The following is a 22,619-nucleotide window of genomic DNA, read 5'->3' on the forward strand; positions in this document are numbered from 1 at the left end:
CTGCACATGGGAACGTCTCTGGCCATATTTCCAAACACGAAACTCAAAGAGCAGAGTAGAATAAGCTGAGTGTGAAGCCTCCCAGGCTCCAGGCGTTAGGGCGACCTCCTTGACTTCAAATTGGCCAGTTTCTGTTTTTTGTCTTTTTATTTTTTTTCCATGTCACAAAAATCAAAGCTAATAACACATACTGCGTTGGCTGTCACATTCACGTTTGTTTTAACTGTAAACGGGTTTGTCCAAAATATTCGATGAACTTTAATGCGCGGCCTTTTTACCGATAGTTTTCTACGTGTAACTGTTTATAATACACTACATTTTACTCATATAGTGACTTTATTACTATTAATTTATTAAAAACTAATAATAGCTCTTATTTTATAAAATTGTTTAAACGTTTTTTTAAAAAGTCATTTTTCATCTGTGTTTTAAACATGCAACCAGTAATAATCCCTAGCAGTCATAACCAAAAAATGGTTTCCTGAAAACCTGCGGCAAAGTAGTTTAAATAAAATAAGACAAAAATGTTAATTTATTTGATAATGTTTACAGGAGAATCCCCACGTCTTTCTAATGTCCTTCTACAAGTAAAATTTAAATTGAATCTGCTTCGTATTTATCAGATATGGTTTTAGAGCAGCGATCTGTTTCTGTAACGCTATAGCAGACTATAGTAAAATGTAGTTAATATGTAATAAATTAATACGTAACTCCATTGCTTCGTTCAACTTCGCACCAGTAAAACCAGTTGAGAGTTAAGCAAACTTTGACCCGACAAACCAAGAAGTTTGTAAAATGAACCGAAAGGTGGATAAAAAAAAAAAAGTTATAATAATAGTTATAATATATAATAGACTAAATAAAATAAATTGCTCTCTCAAACGGCTCCGTTTGAGAGAGAAATTTATATAAAAGAAAAATAATAATAATAATTTAAAAGAAAAGGGAAAAAAGACAATGGCAGACTAAAAGCTCTCACCAGGCAAATCATTATAGGTTGGTTTTGTATCAACCTAATAAATAAATAGTTTAATCATTTCAATTTGATTCCAACTTATTATTTTAGCATGTATCTATTAAGTTTTCTTGCTAAGATATGAAGTTCATTTAGTATGTTTCATTCCATGTTGGCGAGTTTTGAAAGACACGCACCAATGTGGATGAAAGGATGAGAAATAATTATTTTGTTTTTGGTCACAGAGACATTGACAGACTCCTCCCCGTCACGATCTCAAACCGGGGTCCGGGAATTTCGTGTCAAGAGGATGGAAACCAGGACTTTTTTGTGGAGATTTGTCCAGCAGGCACAAAATAAAAGTGGGCTCTTTGATCTGTCACATCGCTTTTATTTATTTATTTTTTCCTGCCCGTTTTTTCATGTGTTTTATCATAAGAGATGGTCCGCAGACTCCGGAGACTAAGAGAAAACAGCGAGAAAATAAAATAAAAGGCACGGTTATTAATATATTCTTATTATTATTGATGATGATAATTATGTTTTCTTTTGATTAACTTAGAAGTGTTTCTTTTACTTATTACATTGTGGCAAATGTTTCCTTGTAGATCGTATTTATCGTATTCGATTCTATCACATGTCCAAATTATTCCCACAAAGTAGCTCAATTATATTCGCATTAGATCCCGCCATCTTTTTATCAGATCCAACCTGGGCCAATTTTAACATTCATGTAAAGGGTTCCCAAAATAATACATTTCAGCAGCATTAGTAGTAATAGGCTGCATGCAGCTCTAATAGTCTGTGTACTGCCAACTCTCCTTCGGGGCCATGATTTATTGACAAATATGGGCCCTGTGTAGAAGCTAATAGAACAGAAGTGCCTTGACCTCAGGGGTACTGCACTCTCTACTGCTGTCTGTTGTAACCTTAAGAGTAGCTCTGCTTCTTCCTCCATCTGAGGGTCTACAGCGCCACGTCCCCCAGTAACAGACTTATTTCAGCCTGCACGCAAAGACGATCTGAACCACAAACTCCTCCCGGGTCAGACAGAATGTGCTCAGGACACATTTTGGGAGAAGGAAGACTTTTGATACACTCTAAAGTTTAAGCATTTATCAAAAACTTTTCAAACAATTAACATAACGCTGACATTTGACCCCAGTTCCTGGCACAGCTAAAGACACTGAGGGTTTTACAAGCAAGCTGATGTTTCCTCATTGATCTTATGTCCCATAAGCCGTGGTACATTTGCTTCAGGCCTGTAATCCATCAGAAGTGCTTCATCTTTCCCACCCCCCACCCACAGGTATAAAACATGTTTCCTGTGGATATTGTACCTGCTGATGGCTGCATTTACCACATGTGATTAACCCTAATTGTTTTAATGTGCAGAGGAAAGAGCTGATGATTATTGAAGACACATTTCTTAAAAATACATTTTGATCTTCCGTGGAGAAATGAGATGCAAAACCTTAATTTAGCAATTAGATTTTGTCAATTTTTTGTGTGTTATTTCCTCAAGTTTCATGGCTTTTAAATGCAGAAAAGTTTTCCCCTTTCAGACCAGAGAAAGCAGCAGGCAAAGTGTTGCATTAGGCCACAATGTGGTTAAAATATCAAGCTTTTTCCTCCTTTTGTGCTGAACTGACAAGCTGCCTCTAACAGGGGTTAATTTGCCATCCAAGGGTTAAGCAAACAGGCATTAATAGTTTATTACAGCAGCGTCTCAATTTGTTTCAAGGCCCGAAAGACGAAATTCAAACAAAAAAAGCCAAAAACAAGAAGGTGATTTTTGTTAACGGGATTTTGTGTGCGGCTGCAAACACGTTTGCAACAAACCAAACAGCTCCCACAATGCCTATTGCTTTGCCCCCATGAATTGAGCTCTGGGTGCAGTGAGGTGAGGGCTAATGGGGATTAAGCAGGAGAAGCATGTGTCAGTTTCAATGGTTGTAATCTGGAGTGTTCTTTTTGGAGTTTCTGAACAGGTACAAAACGCAGATTAAGAAGCATTTCTGGTAAGTGACAGCAGAGGCCCGGGGGTCTGTTTTCACGCAGGCTCCAACCCTGACCTAGCTGAAATCAGTATTTTTAAAACCTCATCTGATGGGGATAAATTCAGCATTTTGACAATGGAAAATAAAGGCAATTTTGGTAAAAGAAAATAGTAATAATAACACAGGGAGAGAGGAGAACTTACACACGAGAGACTAAAAATCAGACAAATTGGTGAATAGCTCCACACTCGGTGTGGCATAAAGGGGTCTTCTAGTTGACTGCCTCTCTTTAAGGCCGACCTCAGATGTCTAGACCTTGCTGACCTCATATACACTATTGCATTCTGGGCCATGGTTTTGACCTCAACAACTTGCATCTCCACAGTGGCCCATTATAATGCCAGAAATAATGATATACAGGATTCTCATCATGCATATGGGAAGGCAAATGATTTAAATCTCATCTAGATTGGATCCTCTGTGGGTTCTATGAGTTGAAATCTCGGGGGGGAGCTTCAACTTATTAAAAAAGTAATTATCACGTGGATCTGAGAGATATGTGATGGGTAAAAAAGGTAAAAACAAAAACAAAAGGATGCAATAAGCTGGTAAAACCCATCGTTTTACACATTTAACTACCATAAAGTATGTAAAAATAGTCAAATCTGCTGTATCTGTATGTTTAGTTTAATACAGACACATAACTTTAATAAGGACACATAACTGACATTCTGCATAATGCATACTTAATTTTAATACTTTACCAATTCTATATAACCTTTTACAAAATTTACATTTACTGTGCAGATCATTTTAAAATTTGGAACATTTCCAACTACTTCGAAATCACTGGGAATAATACTCAAACAAACACAGTTGGACAAATGCATAAAGAAAGCTTAAAGAAAACAAAATATTTTTCCTCAAATTAAACAAATTTGAAATTTATGTTTGTACAATACAAGAGTACTATGAAGGAGTTTATTCAGTTCCTCATTGCAACAGATCTACCTTTTGACGCGGCAGTGCCATGAGGAATTAGGAGATCTTGAACATGCCTCTGTGTAATGTTTAACGATGAGGCAAGCCAGGAAAAAGATGAGTTATGAGTTATATCAGCAAAGAGCCATGAGATCATTTCTAGATTCAGACAGACAGAAAACCCATGTGTTGCTCAATTGTTGCTGGGTACACGTCTTAAAATGTCTTTTTGTTCTGCATTCGTTTGAACACATGGAGTGAGCCAGTCTTCTGCAGATTCATGAAAGACACTAGAAAAAAAATGGGGCCCTCACCAAACAGTTCTGGATTATAAACATGAAAGTAATTTGAAGCACCTGTTTCTTCTGATGAGAAAAATACTTTATGAACCTCTGATCAAAATACACAACAGCAGCTTCGCTTTGTCACAAAACACCCTCAGCCAAAAAGTAATAATAATTAACCACATTGTGTATATTGAGGGGACCAAGGCTGTAACAAATTATATCCAGACATCTAAAAAAAATTGCAAAAACCAATAAACACATTTTAAAAACTGCAAAAACTTTTTTTACACAAATAAATCATTTGGACTTAACTGTGGATCTACATCTAAATAAAATAAGGCATCAATGTCGCTGGATGTATCTGTGGTGAGAAGATGGGAAAGAAGGAGATGTGTGTGTGTGTGTGTGTTTGTCTTAGAGTTTAATGAGACATCTGCTCACAGTCATGTAAGGAGGGGATCATGGTTTTATTTTATATCTTGTCAATCAGTTAATATTCTGCCAAAATTAGAAAAGTTCCGTTCATTTCACAAGAGAGACTGTACGTATGTTTTTTATTCTCTGCGTTTTTGTTCCAAAACTGGTTTGAAGTGGTCATGGATTTTATTTTGAATATCAGTCAGTCAAGCTGATGAAGCCAAAACAACAGTGGTCAGGAATCTAAACAACTTGATTGCTGAGCGTTAACATTTTAATATATATTTGATCATTTTAAGGCAGAGTTAACAATGAAGAGCACAACCACTGGGATAAATGACTAGCATTAGCTGTAATGTTCGTATCTGGGCTACACACTGACACAATGCTATAAGCTATACTTGTTAATGCTTGGGATCATTTTTGCAGGTCTTAAACTTGATGTGAAATCCTCTTATAATGTGGAAACTCAGTTAATCGTGTCTTTGTAGGTGCTCTACTCCAACGGGTAATGGGCTGGTAGGTTATTAGTTGCAAAGAGGCTTTAGCAGAGTCAATTTAGTGGCACGTGGAGAACAACTGTGAGTAGTTCTTGATGGAACACAAGTGGTTTGTTGTTCTCTGCCTGTCTTTGCTGTTTTATGTGGGTTTTACATTATTATTCCGATTTGCCTTCATTACCTCCTCACTCTTTACTATTGTTTACTGCAGTGCTTTGTTCCCATTTCTATGTTAAAAAGCAAAAAATTGTGTACAGATAAAAGCCTTTCATACTGTCTCAATCTGATTACAACTCCAAACACATTGGTGTTTTACTCCATTGTTCACAGTTTCTACACTGACTGAACATTTTCCACCTTCAGCATTTATTAACTCATGTTAGGCTGGAACACACTGTCAGTCCATCTCTGGGCATTTAAGGTGGCACAGGCCCTTTCTAAGAAAAAAAGAAATACATGAATTCTCTGTAGATAATTTGCATTTGAGTGTTCACGATAGGCTTCAGAATGAACTGCAGCGGAATAGTAATTTAGAGCCTGTGATGGAGCTACTGCCTAAATAATAAATAAATAGCCGATTGGTCCTTTAAGCCTGCAGCAGGAGGAGTCACATATTCACCTACGTGTGTGTGTGTGTGTGTGTGTGTGTGTGTGTGTGTGTGTGTGTTTATTTTTTGCGCTTTATCACTTAAAATGTGTTTAGTTCTTTATATTGACACTGAAAGTTTGACACTCAGTGGTTTATTTCTTTTTCCTTTTTTTTTAAATGGAAACCTACATTTTATAAATCTATACTTGAACTTTTTAAAAGCAGACAAATTAATTTTAAAGAATACTTTCATACATAATCTTGTGATGGGATCCCTGTGAACCAAGTAATAAAGCATTTACTTTGATGCAGACCGTAAACTACAAAATTTGGATTTAGAGACAGGTCTAAAATTAATGTAAATATAAATCGCTCCATTAAAAAGAAATCAAAACCACTTTCCACGTAGGAAAGCAAATAGACCAAGTATCAGCTCAAAATATTAAACTGTCATGTGACTTTAACATAAGTGCTTTATTGTTTAAATAATTAGTCAATTTAAGCTTTAAATCATAAGTCAAAACAAAATGTATTTTAAAATCCATTTTCAAGTCTACCATAATTTCGTGCTCAAAAAAAGCAGAAAATATATGTAAACGTGGCGTTTTTCTCGACAGAACAACTATTTTGACTAATGCCAAAGTATATGTCAACTGTCTTTCCTGAGAACACACTTTCAGACCATTATAAGCCAATTAAACACACGCAAGCTCGGTATTGTGGAAAATTCTTACATTGTTATGGCGCAAAGCTACACACATTTAGACAACTCTGTGTATGCTTTAAATATGAAGTGTGCATGGACAAATGTAACCGGTAGGCGGTACTGTGAGTGTGTGTGCGTGTGTGTGTGTGTGTGTGAGAGAGAGAGAGAGAGTGTCATTCTTCATGAATCTTTCTCCATCTCCAGCCCTGAGGAAAACACGGTATCTTTGCTTCAGTTTGCTCCCTTTTGACCTAAATCCAGCATCGCTGCGGTCCCTCAAGGCAGAATATGATACAGCCTACAAGAGCAGCTCGCACCGAGCAGTTTCTCCTAGTTTCCTGAGTACAGTTCAACCAGGACGAGTTTTGTGCCTGGATTTCTTCCAGCAGCAGCAGGCTCTCCTCTCATGGCTTGCGCTCATTTAGAGGAAAAGAAACTCCAAGCTGCAAACACCAGACCGTCCCAGGAATGACTTTATAAGAACACCATCAGGGATTTTTTATTTGTATTTTTTTAAAAGGTATTGGGAAAAAAAGGGCAAAAAATAAAATAAAATGCTGGACGACCAAGCGCCGCGCTCGAAGTTCTGTTCTACATCGAGAGGTTCGTCTTTTTACATCGAGAATTTACTGGGAACTGCAGACAGGGGCGACTCCGATGGGGAGCGGATCCAAAAAGTTACGGCCCATACACCGGCGATCTGGTCAGGACCGGAAACACCACATCTGACGTGGAGAGGAGCATCATCCAACACAGCGTACGACGGCTCAAGAAGTGAGTGCGTTTGACAGTCGGTTTGTGTTGCTCGTTATCAGAAATGCTCTAAAATATGTAATGTTTCCGCTTGTTTGGGATCATCTTTATGATATGTTGGATAAAAAGGATTAAAACCACAATCGTACCTCGTGCCTGTGATAAACTTAATGTCCTAAATAACACATAAAACGCCTCGTCCCATGCGTAAACATCTGAAAATTCCCTAGTTGTGACCATTGTACGAACCCAGTGCTGAGCTGAGGTTGATTACATTCATGGTCAGGACGCAAAGACCAAATGCGCAAAATTTGTTGCGGTGCAAAATGTGAAAACTGTTTTCCTTCACGTTCTTCACAGGTCCACAGGACGAAGATGAAAACGGGGAGTATGTGCCGAGCACCGAACGGGATTCCCAAACTTTAACGGGGCGGGCGGGTGAGACCGGTGACCCGGAGGAAAAAGCAGATGACGGAGAGGAGGACGATGCGCGCTCCTCTTGCTTCTCTCGGGAGGACAGTTGTGACACAGGTGGGGTCCAGGTACCTGCATAGCCTGAGACGTAGCCTTAATGAATATTACACCTTGTGCTATTTTTCTGCAGCACGCATGCGCCGCCTAAACCGCTGATGCAGTGATGGCGGATGCTGAATTTAACTTTTTTTCTTGTGCAAAAAGTTCTATCGACCCTGAAGACACTATATTCATTATAGGTTTATTACTTTTATTGGAGGATAAACATTTACTTGTATATAAATAATTAATCCCATTTCAGGATGACATGTAAAAAAAAAACCAAAAAACATTAACCTACGAGAACCCATGGAGCCTGGTAGGCCTGTCGGAAATCAACATTTCTGTTAATAGCAGAAGCGAAAATAGTGACTTCACGAGGAAACCAACAAAATAACAGTTCCGCTGTATCTTTCCTGCTTCCACCTACTTTATTAAAGCAGGCATAAACCAAATTAACTCCGTTTTAAGGTTTCCTCAAAGAATCAACTTCAGACTGAAAAATATTGAAAATAAGTGATATTGTACAGGTGAAATTGAGATGCCTTCAGAGTGAAAAATATCTGGACCATCTTACTCAATAATGAGTGGATGCATCAGGTCACTTTGATGTAAATCAGCAGGATTTTAACTCCTTGGTTTAGCCAAACAAAAATCATCCTGTTTATTTTTATCTAAAAACGTATTCTAGAGAGGATTGCATTCATCTTCTCTGCCTCCATCTACAATAATTCGTGCTTCCTCCTCCTCTCAGGTGACGTAAAAGTGGCACGAAAGAAGAAGACGCGCACCGTGTTCAGCCGGAGTCAGGTCTTCCAGCTCGAGTCCACCTTCAACCTGAAACGCTACCTGAGCAGTTCGGAGCGAGCCGGGCTGGCCGCGTCCCTGCAGCTCACAGAGACCCAGGTGAAGATCTGGTTTCAGAACCGCAGGAACAAGTGGAAGAGGCAGATCACTGCAGACATTGAGGCTGGCAGCGCCGCCGTCCCTTACGCTGCCCAGAGGGTCATCAAAGTTCCCGTGTTGTATCGCGAGAGCATCACCACGCCCGTGACGCTGACCAGCCTGCCTCACGCATCGCCCCCAGTGGTGGGCTTCTCTCATTCTCTCAACTACCCACTGACTGCTCACTACACTCATCCCGTGTCACTTTTTACGCCACAAATGACGGGACTGGTGTGACTTTAAGGGTGGAGGAGAAGCTAAAGAGACTTATGAAGCTGTTGACCCTAATTAAATCAGGAGGCTGCAAAAACATTATCTATAGAAGCAACATTAACAAATACAGATTACAGTAAACTGGATCCCTTATTTTGTAGGTCATGGCTCCTTAAACAATACCATTAACCGTCTTTCAATATATTTTGAGCCCAAAATATTTTAATATACAGTATTAAATGTGGTAACAGATATTTTTGGACTATTTAAGCTGCTCAAAATCTTGTCCTCTTGGCCACATGGGGAATCTTAACACATAGTTACCCAGGTTTCCAGTGCAGCTCTATTTTCTGATGATTTTCCCACAAATCACAAACACATATGGGATTAAATGAGGGTAAATAGGAGTTTGAGCTTGTAAAAATTTGGCATTAGATTATTTCATAGTGTATATTTGGAAATCTGTGTAAGAACTGTACATAAGAGAATAAGTGTGAGTGTCAAATGCTCACTCTCTGCTTCAGTACATTTACGGATGTCCATTTCTTACGTGCTATTTTCCAAGCACTAAAGCTTTTTTTACCCTTACCTGAGCCTGTGTACATAACCTGGGACTATATGTGCCGTGACCCTGACATTTTGGCGTTTGTGACGTTTGGCCTTTTGATAATAAGCATGAGATTATTCTCATTCTCGGACTGACAGGTTTTGTTATTTAAGAGGATTTTAATACAGATTTTTGTACAATGATCACACGTGAATAAAATGTATGCACAAGTTGTTTTGTGGTTTCTTACCATTTCATTAATGGGAATGAGAAGCTTAAAGTTAACAAGTTGATTTTGGATTAGAGATGTGAAACTTTATACACACCTTCAAACTGGCACGTGGGTTGAACGTAAACAAACACAAACCACTGACGTGGACCTTTGCTTTCCTCCAGTTGTCACTTAATGGTCCCATAATTCACATGACCCCACCAGAGCGCTGCCAATCCATTGCGCATTTTGCATCCGACGCTTCCAAAGCTTGCGGGAAAGCTAGAAAATCCTTTAAATGTCAAAATCAGAAAAAGGGAAAAACAAACAAACACCGGAGTCTTGCAGTGTCTGGAATTCCCTCAGTGTTAAAGTAGGCCACCCCTAAACATGCACACATGAATTCTTATGATAGAAAGTGTTTAAAGCTGCAATATGGCAGCCAGACGTAAATAAGCCTCCCGCCCTCATCGGCCCCACAGCCTCACCAATCAAAAGCTGCTAAACCGCAGTCTTCCGGGTCGTTGAAGAGCGTCGCGCCGGCTCCTTTGTGCGCTAGTCGCAGTCGAGGAGCGATGGTGCGCGGACCGTCCGGAGAAGGCGGTGTTTCGGGAACCACAGAGGAGCGGATGAAATGCCGGGGAATATGAGCAAAGAGGACGCCCCGAGCCGGAGCGCTTCTTTGACGTTCACCATTGACAACATCCTCAACTTGAAGCAGCAGGACGGTGGAGACTGTGGTTCAAAGGAGCAGAGGGACCGTGGGTGTAAGAAGGATTTCCACGCGCGGCAAGAGGTGGTGTGGGGCGTCCGGAGGAGACATGAAAGTGGACCAGAGGACACAGGTAACTGATAAACCCCTTGTGAAGGGTCTCTGTAAGTTGTCATCTGCATTATTAATATTACCCTAAATGTTAAAGTTTACAATTGGTGAAAGTTAAATATGTATTTTTCTGAAAATGTATAAAGCTCAAGTTGACGGACTAGGGGTCGCTATTTAATAGTCTGTTTATGACTTACTTCAGTATTAGTGCAGACTGTGCATGTGTATTTGTGCACGGGGTGGCGTGAGTGTGTTTGTTTATGTGCTGGACTTCACTGCTGCATCAAAGCTGTTTTTGTTGATTCATTCACAGTAAAGACCAGAGTGCATCGAGCCGACCACGGGGAAAACACGCCGCCGCTCACCACAGACTCCTGTCCCGGGGCGAAAAGTGCGCACAGCGTCGAGGACGCGCCGGAGCAGCAGCAGCAGCAGCAGGAGGGCACAGCTGACACTAAAACCATAGTGAAGAAGAAGACGCGCACCATCTTCTCCAAGAGACAGATTTTTCAGCTGGAGGCCACTTTTGACATGAAGAGGTATCTGAGCAGCTCGGAGAGAGCGTGTCTCGCCAGTTCTCTGCAGCTCACCGAGACCCAGGTTAAAATCTGGTTTCAGAACCGCCGCAACAAGCTGAAAAGACAGCTATCCACGGACATGGAGGGCCCTCCGGCCGCCGAGCACTTCTCAGAGACAGAGAAAAATGTGCAATTACCGACTTTTTACCAAGACAGCAGCCTCCTGAGTGGATGTTTGTTACCCATGCCTTTCCCTATCGTATACCCGACTGCAAACGCTGCGCCTTACATTTATTTTTCCAACGCTGGCAAATATTTTGGCCTATTTGACGCAGACTGATGCATTTGGGATAACCATGGCGGTGTGAGGACAGTCCGACGTTTTTGGCTTTAGATAAGCCTGTCACCCCATCCACTTTCCTTTTTCCCCCTTCTTTATTTTAGTTGAAAGAAAATCCAACTAATCCAAAACATGCATGTGACACTTTTTGCCCTCTTTCAACGGTTTTATATTATTATTGAACAGTTTGAATCGTTAGAAAGTTCACTGTTAAAAAACGTGCATGATGCTTTCAGGTTCTTCTGAGCGGTTTTACTTAATACCATCTGATTGAATGTACGTATATGTTGTTCTTCAGAATAATGCTGCAACTTTGTTACACTTCAAATCTTGTCATTTTTTTCCCCCCCAAACTTTGTTGTTGAAAATTAATGTCGAACAACACTTTATTTGTATTTATATGGGCTAATTTTTTTAGTTAAACACATCGTTTGTTTTCACTTGACATTTCATATGAGACTGTTGAACTGTGAACACAGTTATTGTATTATAATGAATTTTGCAATAAAAAAAGTGTTAATATTTCCATTTTTGCCAGTTTGTTAACAGGATCGCATTCACACAACGAACAATATAATTTCACGTTATATTCTAATTGTGTACAATTCAACCTAAATCACACTTATTATTTGTGAGAGAGAAGGACGTCTGTCATTACTGGCAGCAACTGAACCTAAAACCTGATGTTGACATTGTAATCTCCTCTGTATCTGACAGAGGTGAAGCTAAAACGGATAAAATCCGCTTAGAGTTCGTTTATTTGCTTTTATATTTGTTTAGTCCTGAGGATTTTAATGGTAATTTATCGCACAGGTTTTAAATTCAGAAATTTATTTACATCTATTGTTAATTTACCTCCATGCCTATTTGTACTTTTTGGCCTGTAATTCTATCATATGACCTTCTGTCTGATTTTAAAAATCAGAGAGCACCTCAGCCTTTTTTAGAATCCACTTTTAAAAGTTTGTAACTTGTACAGAAGTTTTAGAGTAAGTTTGTTGTGATGCAGAAAACTTCACTAATGGTCCTCTTTTGCTGTCTGTCACATTATTACAGTATTTTAAAATGTTTAAGTGTCAAATACTTTTCTCTTGAAAGAGAATTTATGTATTTGAACTGCTCTGTCTTTTCCTGCTCCATCCATCAGAGATTTACTCAACACACTTGGTTAAGGCCATTTACCTTCATGACTTTGTTCAAAGTGATTTATTGGGGTGAAGTTTTTTTTTATTCTAAAGTTTGATTTATTCGTGCTTAGAATTTTCTAAACTGCAAAAGACTGATCTTTATTTAAACTTTTTAAATTGACTGAGCAAAACTTTAACCCAAAATTATATAATTATACAAGTCACATATAATAAAGGATATGGATTACATATAAAGTAAATACAGGTTTTGTTGTTTTAACTAAGCAGTTTAAGTACCAAAGTAAAAATGTTTGATATCCATTAACATTGCTTTTACTGCTTATGACTTTTGTTTTAGTAGTTTGGGATCAAGCTACAGAAGAGGATATTTGGTTTTGAAATGTGTTTGTGAAGAAAGTAAAAAAAGTAATAATAAAGTTAAAAAATATCAAATTGCTTAGATGACTCAATTAATGGCAGCTGTAACAACAGAAATAGAACATAGGCACAAAAAGTGAAAAAGGAAGTTTCACATCCTAGTTTGAAGTAGATTTGAAATAAAATGTAAACTAAAATGCAACATAGAAATCTCCATCACTGTTCAATAAAAAGTGGCTATAGTTAGGTTTTTTTTTTTAAAGTTAGCTCATCCTGAACTGTAGTGTTTGTTACTCTTTAGTATAAAAATCAATACCTGAATTTATTGTAGTAGGAAGAAGTGTATTATAACAAATTTACAGACTTACATTTACAGTAAGATTGGCTAACTAGATTGAAGTTACCCCATCTCTCAACATCTTATGTCATAAAAACTTACAGAAAAGTTAGTTTGGTGACTTAAATTAAGTTTTAAAACAAAATTAGTATTACTTTAATAATCAAAACTGCAAAATTACACTGAAAAATATTTTCACAACATGCAGCGGGATTTATGAAAATATGTCACTGGGCATTGACACTGTCAATGTACAAAGACAACTTCAGTAACTGTCACATATTTACTGCCCACAAGCAAAATCTGAAGATCAGCTCAGCTAAAGCCATCAGGATTTCTCCTGCAGACTGCAGGTGACAAACACTCAGAGGTTCCATGTTATCCATTTGTCTTTGCAGTGAGAGTGAGGGAGTGTGACTTGAGAGATGCATCTTTGCAGAAAGTATGACAGAAATAGGTGAAATGTGTATTTAGGTGGACTTGCATCAATGTTTCTGGAGAGATTGTTTCTAAAGGCTCCAGCAAGCTGCACTTACGCGCCGTTTCCGGGTCACTTGCCCCTTCACTGCTGGAGCCTCTCACTGCTTTCTCCCCGTCACAGCCATTCAAGGCCCCGTCGCCCTTAACCTGTTCACTCAAGCACTTAAGACTGCCTGCAAATCTGTTGTTTTCTCTGCTTAATCCCTGTCTACCTGCACTGTGCTGTGCTTGTAGTGTCCTACTGTAATTTGTTCCCATAAAGAAGAGATGTTTTGCAAAAAAATATGTTGCTTGTGTAAAGTTAAATATCATTTACATATAGTTTTTAAAAACATAATGACAAAGAGGAACAAAACCAGCTTTTTAAAAACACAGTTGTCATATTTACACTGTTTATTTGAAATGCTTGAAATTAAAAAGTAATTAGTGAGTATTTAAGAATGTTTGAACTAGTAAAAAAAAGTACATGACACAATTAGCTGTTTAATTTAATATTGTGGCAATTATGTTTATTTTGTTGCCTCTACCTTCTAGTAAAGTTATAACTAGAAAAAAATATCTATTCATCAGTGATATGATCACTATTACCATTTTTGACATAAACATACAGTATCTCATTACACTAACTGTAAGCTATAGCAGATTCTTTTAAACATGACAGTTGAATTAAATAAACCAAGTCAGACAAATGTTAGGTTAAACACAATTTTTAAAAATAGAAACATCTTTGTGTATTCATGCTGTAAGTCCAAGTTTGTACCGGTAAACATGTTGCAACGTGCATATGTAGCTTTAGTGTTACAATAGCAATATTTTCAAAAACTGCATGAAAATAAATACATAAATCAATAAAATAAAAGGGGTTTTAATTTTGAATTAATATCAGAAAACAGACACAGAAACACAAACCAAATGTTGCCCATAAAGCACACCAAATGTGTGTGTGTGTGTGTGTGTGTGTAATGTTTTCCCAAATAGTACAAATGTAGGGCTGATAATGAACAAATATTTAGGTTTTAGTCATTTTATGGCTGTTTGGTTGTACGATGACCTATTTTAAACCTGCATTACGGCTTTAAGATTACAACTACTCTTACCATTGGACCGAACATGAGGTTCCGAATCATACGAAATCGGAACATTTTAGAGTACCCAATGAATGTAGGTGAATACAATGTCCTCACAAGTTTAGTAGTAAAGGTTTGCGTGCTGTGAAGTGCCCACTTGGCATGTCTTGGAGTGTGTCTGAGGTTAGGAGGGGGTGCGGAGCTGGGTGGGGTTTACAGTCGCCAGACTTCCTGACTCTCTCGCTGTCCGGTACTTGTGAACACAGCGTTGGCTCTTTGTATCTTAGCACTCTGCTCTGCAACCACAAGGTTCAAATGACCCCACCGGCTGCCTGAAGTCTTCCCTGTGCAGGGCTCAAACCCCCCTCCCGTCCTAGCCTCATCTGTCAAGGGGCGTAGAAAAATCCATTAAAACTCAAACTGATCAAAAAGACACCTAAAGCCAAGACACCATGTGCACTCATTTAGGGCTATCGATGACTGGCGAGCATTGTGGAGTAGTTTAATACATGCAATTGACTTCATGCCAGCAGTGGCAACAGAGACCGTTTTTCTACAAAAAGAAGTGGAGCTGTGAGTTATTCCAGGCTGATGTGCACCTCAAGGCCATCCAGAGCTGTCAGCACATTTCTCCAGTTTGACCATCAGTTACCCACAGAGCACATGGTTTCCATTCCCTGTTAAATGTATGAATGCTGGATGCTATTGTTCAATCGTTGATCCCCAATTACAAGTGATAACGTGTAATAAATGATTCCGGTGGGAGTTTCTCTCATTCCATTAGCATGTAAATCCAGAGATATGACCCGAGTGCTTTGTTATAATTTTACCACCAAAGTTCCCCTAAAAAGTCCATGTATGGTTTAAGGAGTCATTTTAAAAAGTAGAGTGAAAATACAGACAAAATCAAAAGACTGTAGTACACAGACTGTAATAAATCTTTGCGTACTATATTTGTGCGTTTGTGTTAATGGCTAACAGATCTTCATCTTGTCCTTGTCTCAAAGAAGTGGAAATGTTGCATCTCATTTCATCTCTAACACTATTTGACAGCTTTGATTTAGATTTCCATATCAATCACTCAACTCAGGCCTCGTTTGTAACTGGACCTGCATGACTGAATCGTTGTTTAATAATAAGTTAATCTACATTCACACTACTTGGCACGCTGCACTGAAAAACAAGTCCGTTTTGCCACAAGCTTCCTTTGTGCAGTCTTTATAATTACCACCAATTATTGTTAGAGCTGCCTGAAGAAAGGGTGGATCTGACACAGCAGTGGCCACTAACACTGATGACTGAGTGTAATTTTGTTAACATGATGCTTTACAACTGAGCTGTGACTGCTGTAATATACTACAAATGCTTTCTAAATCTAAATCTGGCACATTTACTGTAGTAAACAGTGCATTGCGGCAGAGAAATGATCCAATGATAAAGCAGTTATAGAAGATGCCATGTTCTGTGTATGCAATTTCATATAGAATTTTCAATATTTTGGTATTAAAATGTAGTACAACACATTTGTGGTTTGGCAGTAAATACTATCTCTTACTGAAATTAAATAGCATTCTCTTATCTAATTACTAAGTCATCATTATTAACTGCTAAAACATGCACAATTTTTACCAACCACTTGTTAAGTTTGAAGTGCACCTCCTCCGCTGCTACACTCTCTCAAGGAGTCTCCCACAGTTTGGTTCTTGGGACCCTCTTGTTTAGCTTCATTTTATTCTGAGTTGGATGGATAATTAGAAAGCATCATTGCATTATCCACTACTAGGCTGATGACATCCAGCTTTAATAAATAATCACAAGTCCCAAATATTCAGTACAACAATCTGAAATGTCTTTCTAACCATCAACAATTCTACCGTTATTCCCAGATCCCTAATCTCTGCCTCTTTTTGATAGAGTTGCTTGAAAGTGATTTTACGAACAGTAAAAACTTTCTTTTACTATCTCTAAAACAGCTCATGTCGTTACATCCAAACTGTCTGGCTTCATTTTGCAGTGAACTGAGGTAAACTGAATTAAACAATGAAGAATTTAAGGAAAAAGAACTGGGAAACTATAGTATTTTACTACAACTACAATTTAATTTTTTCTACCAAAACTGTGCGACTGGCAAATTTGAGATGTCAAAGAATAAAATGTTCTTTTCATCCTTCAGACTATACTGCTCGCCAATAACAACATGCAGGATATCATGGGATGAACGAGCATGAAACACAAGCTGGAGTCAAATCTACCTTGACATAAGCGGTTTCAATCCCATGTTCATATCCAACAAGTCCTCCAACTTCAACACCCAACAACATTGCATTTACCTGCCCTCTAATACAGATCAATTAACCATTTGGTAAAATAGTGCCACCACGTAGGGAGGCAGGCGCCTGTTGAAATTACACTCCTTTTGGCATCAGACTGCAAAATTGCAGATAACATGTAGTATAATGGAGCTAAATTGGAAACAATTTCATTATTGTTTTATGCCCTAAACATTATGTGTGATTGCTTAGTGTTAGGCACAAGAACATCAGTGGTAGGTTAGTGTAAGGTTAGGCAATAAAGATGTTAGAGTTAGTAAAAAAAAAGTCCCTGTCTGCGTTAAAGATCAGCACTTGTTTATTTTCACATCATGTGATGTTAAAGTACTGATTTCACATGATTAGTTTTACCACAGTAACAGTAGTTTCATAATGGACTTGAGCTTAAGTATCCTGTGTGAAAGTCTTCATTTTTTGTGAGCAGTATCCTGACAACATTTAAAGGCTCTATGTCATGGTGTCACTTTGACTACTGGGCTAGTGCCACTAAATGTTAAGTAGAAAAAAGAAAAAAGTTAGTGACACTACCATTAAATCATTGGTTTCAAGTGGCTTACTAACACAAATCCTTCTGTTCATTTGAAGTTTTTACAATTTGTTACATGGTTTTCACTGGACAAAGTTGGTCATAGGTTTATACAGTACATCATGCACATTTGACTTAATGTAAAGTTAAAGAGCGGTTTAAGAATTTATCAAGACAACAGTGGGAAGTATTGTAGTTAAGTCTTTAGTCTAATACAAGATGTAAGTCATAAAATTGTTACACTGAAAGATAAACAACAGTCTGAGCTTTTTTTCTCCCCCAAACCTTGCAACCTAGTTGTTTCAATTAAACCAGTACCTTTATCCACATTTACATTTAATCGTGTCCCCATCCAGTCTCTGAAATGTCCCAGCGGTGTAGTAAACTCTGCTGAGGAGGGAGATTTGCTCAGAGGACTCAGTGATGCTGCTCTTTACAACATAAACAACACCCCATTCATTATAACTTGTAATTTGATATAACCAGAGGGATTTGAACCCCGCCGCCAGGCTTTCAGGGGGCCTATTGATCCATTAATTTTGTCGACTTCAGTGGTCTGCAGTGACAGAGTGCCTCAGTAAATTGAATGGGGGCTGAGGGATTACGATGACCATATCTGATGAACAGGTCCTGCACGCATGGTAACGACATAAATAAAGCCAAAGGTCATGCATCTTTCTCAGGGACCATGCTCCTGTGCCAAAGAACATCTAATCTCATGCCAGGAAGTCCCCTAGTAGCACATATGTTGTAGAAATGAAGAACGGCCAAATGTCGACCAAAACCACTGTAGGACCTCTGCACACAGAGACACAGTTTTGCTGTGTCGATATTTATCTTGTAATGTACTACATTTTGTAATTCAGTGTTCAATGTAGTTTTGCGTATGTCAACACTTTTAGTAAATATTTCTTGTTTAAAAGTCACCAACACTCACTTCATAAAGAGGTCAGTTTCCTCTATATAAAGCGAGTGGGCCTGTACCCTGTAGGTCAGTTTATAATGCATCTATCTCGGTCATAAAGCTATGAAAAAAACATGATATAAGCTGAAAATGATGTAAGTTGCATCCCATGACTTGCATTGAGCAAATGGAGCTGCCTCATTGGGAACCTATGAATTTATGGTGATGACACCTAAAAACAAAAAAACCATTAGATGTGGTGTTAAGCTTTTAAAGATATAATTGACCTTTGAAATACAAATAATAAGTTAAGACCAGGCAATAATACTCAAACATTTGGCTCAGAGCCTGTGAAGAATGACACTACATGGTCTGCTATGAGTTAAGAAATGCATCCATGAATTGTTAAATACTATATACATACACACAAAAGCCAAAGAATACTTTACATTCATTAATTTTGCATGTGAATAATATATTTATATACATTAGATATCCATCCAAACACACTCCATCCTACATTACTGCAGTTACACCACAACACTCAGCATCATGTTTAAAATACTTAAATGGCTTAAAGTGCAGCTATATTTAGTGCATTTAACCAGTCACTTCTTTAATGTCTTAAATTATTTTCCCTAATTCTGCCTTTGTTTCCCCCCCTTCTGATTTTAGGCAGTTTCATCTGTTTCTATAACAGCAACATTCCTTGAAATCAATAAAATCTCATATCTAATTTTATTTTAGACTCAGGCCTCAGTACTTTTGGTGTATTGTTTTAAAAATTGTAATTTTATTTTACATACAATACTTGAAAACAAATGTACTTAAGTATATTAGTTTTCAAGTATTTTACTTCACTAAAGTTTGAACCCTGTAGTGATACAGGATAGAGATCTATCTATCTATCTATCTATCTATCTATCTATCAGCAAGTCAGGTGCTTATTTCCCACCAAGAGGTAAACCTGAAAGAGTCTGTCCCAACAGTGAACTGCACTAAGTCCAGACTGGGGAACTGTCTAGTGGGCCAAAGCTGTGGGACAGCCCTGCGACTGCTGGGATTGGCTTGAGCACCTCTACAGGATTATAAGCGGTATAGATAATGTAGAGCTACATGAATCAACAGGAGTAAAAAGTGGACACACAGCTAAATGCCAAATTAAACAAACCTGAATCCCAGTCGCAATCTTTTAAAGCTGAATATGAACAGGAGATGAATTCAACAATTCCAAAAAACTGACAGCTTCAATAAGCTTAATTTGGCCAAAATATGGAGGAAGCTGCTTACAGAAACTTTGCAGGCAGCCTTACCTGCTGCCTGTGTAGGTACAGTAAGTTAACTTACTGCCACCAATGATCAATAACATTTCTCCAGTGTTAGAGTTGGTAGATTTGCTGACGAGAGATCCTTTTGCTTATAAGATCCATCCAGACACGTTTTTAATTCTGGCTCAATTAATGCTGCATTTAATTAACTAATTAATCAAAAAAAAAACAATGTATTTATTTCAGTGCTCTTATCTGCCTCCATTGCCTTGTCAAGTCCTAGAGGACAAAACCTAGTAGCATTTACTCTGAATTCTCTTACAGTTACAGTACAAAGCAATTTTACTTGTGTCCAACTTCATCCATAGTAACAGTACTTCTACTTTGATAAAACCTTTCAGTACACTGTCCACCTCTGAAGGAACATTAAGCCACAAATGACAAATGTCAGACCATAAGGACACTTTTCAGTACCAGATGTGGGTGTCATTTCCAGTGACATATGCCCGTATTGTCCATCTGTGTAAGTTGTGATAGGTCCATGTGTGTGTGAAAACAATGGGGCATTTATTTGTGCCCTCCAAGATGAAAAGCCCTGACCTTCAAGGGCAATAGTCCAGCCAACTTCAAACTAAGGGTGTCATCCAATCCAGGATCAAATGTTGGCTGCTTCGCACAGTTAGGACCACTAAGACGACTCAGTGTGTCATTCACAGATTCTGAAAATCAAAAGAGGTGGATATGGAGGGATTTTGATGCCAAAGTGACAGAATTTCATCTCTGCAGCTGCCCTTGATGTTACATGCTCTGAACAAGAGACACACTGAAATCAATAGAACAAGTTGGAGGAAACAGATATTTGAGACTAATGGACAGTGGGAATTCTGGCTGTGTGCAATGGCTAGAAATTCATATTGATACAGACTTCACAGGCCGGTGGGCTCCAAGGGGGCGAGAGGAGGTCACAGGTTGCTTTGACAGTCAACCCCCTCTTAATGGAAGCTTATCGACTGAAATGGGAAGAAGCTTCTGTGACATGTTACTGGGAGGCACCGCGTCTGTGAACACATGCACTGAAAGAAATGTGTCTGCTCGGGCGCTTGTATACATGCACCTTAGATGTGTGTGTGAATATAGACATATCAGTTTCTTAGCAGTCTTCAGGGACTGCTGTTCTGATCAATAGGTTATTAGTTGCTCAAGAAAACCTTTTTTGGCCAAGGGCAGATTGGTATAGGCTTATAAAACTTGAATATTAATCATGCTCCTATAATTGTGTTCCTGCATTACATAATTTAAAAAACTGTGCTACTTTAATGTTTAATTTTCATTGCATGATCTGAAAATTTTACTGCTGGCATACTGTATTTATATTTTCTTTATATTCCTTATATCTCTCTTTGAGAGATTTAAAAGCACATCCCCGAATTTAATACAGTAACACAAAATATTCTCCAAACGTTTGAACAGTTTGCGTTTCTCACTGGTTGAGTCAGTTAGAAAAGCCTTCATCACGCTTTAACATTAATCAGACCTCTGTAATACTAGAATGTAATGATACAGCCATGGGAATGTAACAGTCAGGCAAATGTGATCAAATAACATTCACATAGTCCTAAGATTTGGAGTTTTTCAAAAAAGAAAAAAGAAAAAGAACAAACAACTATTGTTGTTAAACTACTTTGTCTACAACACTTTAACTTAAAAATCAGTGATGTGAGGGGAGTCCAAAACTGGAAAATAGGCACCTGAAATTCATGGCATGTCAATAAAAGATATTAGGAGTCTAATAAAGAAAAGAATTTATTTAACTCCTAATCTAAATTACCAAATTTGCAGATGCGTGGTTGTTGCTGGACAACACCATTCAGAGGCTGCATTACTAATAAGTAGTTTCATCTCAGAACAACCCAAAGTTGTTCTTTCCTGATCCAATCTTTCCTGATCAATCCACTCACACACCACCAGTGGAAACTAGTGTTTGATTATCTCATACTTTGCTTTATGCAGTGTGACTAACACACCCAAATGCATGCTACAAAAGTATTGTTGCAGAGTCTCCCTTGTAGAGCGGATTAGTTTATTGCAAGCTTGCACACATAGTGCAGTGTCTAAGCAAATGTCCTGTGATGTGTTTATATACAGATTCAATATGAGAGGTCACTGTTAATTGACAGCTGGTGTCATTTCCTCCTGATTTACCCTCCTCTTCCAGGCAATTGGCGTCAGGACAGTAACCTAACCCACACCTCTTGCCACAAAATGTCGTAATCTGTGCTGCAAACAATTTTTTCTTCGCTCTGAATCGGCGACATGTGCTTCCAAGCTCGGCTGGCCCGGAGGGCTGAGCAGCTGCGTGTCGCTCAGCTCATCCAGTGTGACAGCTCGAATTCATAAGTGCAACAGCCCAGTCATGAGAATTTATCATGGTAAACACACATATCACTGAGCAATCAGCAGCCAAGTGGAACACAAGTCAAGCTGTGGTTAAGGCAGTGAAAAGGACAACTACTCCCCAAATAGTTGGGTTGTGGATTGTGGGCTAAACGGCCGAGTGGCTGCCTGCCAGGTAGAAGCACCTGCAGCTCTTAAACAGGCGGCGTCATCACTTAAACCATTATCATGTGGCTTCAGAGCACCCAGAGTACTATTGAACAAAAAACAACTGTAACGGGTGTTACTCTCAATAGCTGAATAACAGTTTGCATAAGATAATGGCTAAAAAACTGCAGTGGTTCAAATAAATAAATGATAATAGCAGCATTAACTGATGTTTATAGTTAATAGAGGGCTGCAAAAAACAGCAAGGAGGAAATTAATAAGTTCTGATACTCATCTTTTTTGAATGAATAAAACAGTACTTTCATTAAGGGAAAGGGAGCTGCCAGGAGGTATTTGGGGAGG

General features: G+C 38.5%; 2 protein-coding genes and 1 long non-coding RNA gene across 3 annotated transcripts in view; 2 read left to right on the forward strand and 1 right to left on the reverse strand.

Moving 5' to 3' along the window:
* The window catches only part of LOC137138185 (uncharacterized), a 94,056-nt gene that overhangs the window by 57,478 nt on the left and 13,959 nt on the right, over positions 1-22,619 (reverse strand). The gene's annotated exons all lie outside the window — the stretch shown is intronic.
* On the forward strand, positions 6,686-9,599 carry LOC137138183 (homeobox protein HMX1-like). The gene is made up of 3 exons (XM_067525205.1): positions 6,686-7,209; positions 7,549-7,719; positions 8,456-9,599. Exons 1-3 carry the CDS (start codon positions 6,990-6,992, stop codon positions 8,881-8,883), a joined length of 819 nt encoding a protein of 272 aa, XP_067381306.1. The 5' UTR covers positions 6,686-6,989; the 3' UTR covers positions 8,884-9,599.
* LOC137138184 (homeobox protein HMX2-like) lies at positions 10,172-11,728 on the forward strand. Its single transcript, XM_067525206.1, has 2 exons — positions 10,172-10,462; positions 10,754-11,728. Exons 1-2 carry the CDS (start codon positions 10,252-10,254, stop codon positions 11,296-11,298), a joined length of 756 nt encoding a protein of 251 aa, XP_067381307.1. The 5' UTR covers positions 10,172-10,251; the 3' UTR covers positions 11,299-11,728.

Source organism: Channa argus, chromosome 12 (assembly GCF_033026475.1).
Source record: "Channa argus isolate prfri chromosome 12, Channa argus male v1.0, whole genome shotgun sequence".
NCBI lineage: Eukaryota > Metazoa > Chordata > Actinopteri > Anabantiformes > Channidae > Channa > Channa argus.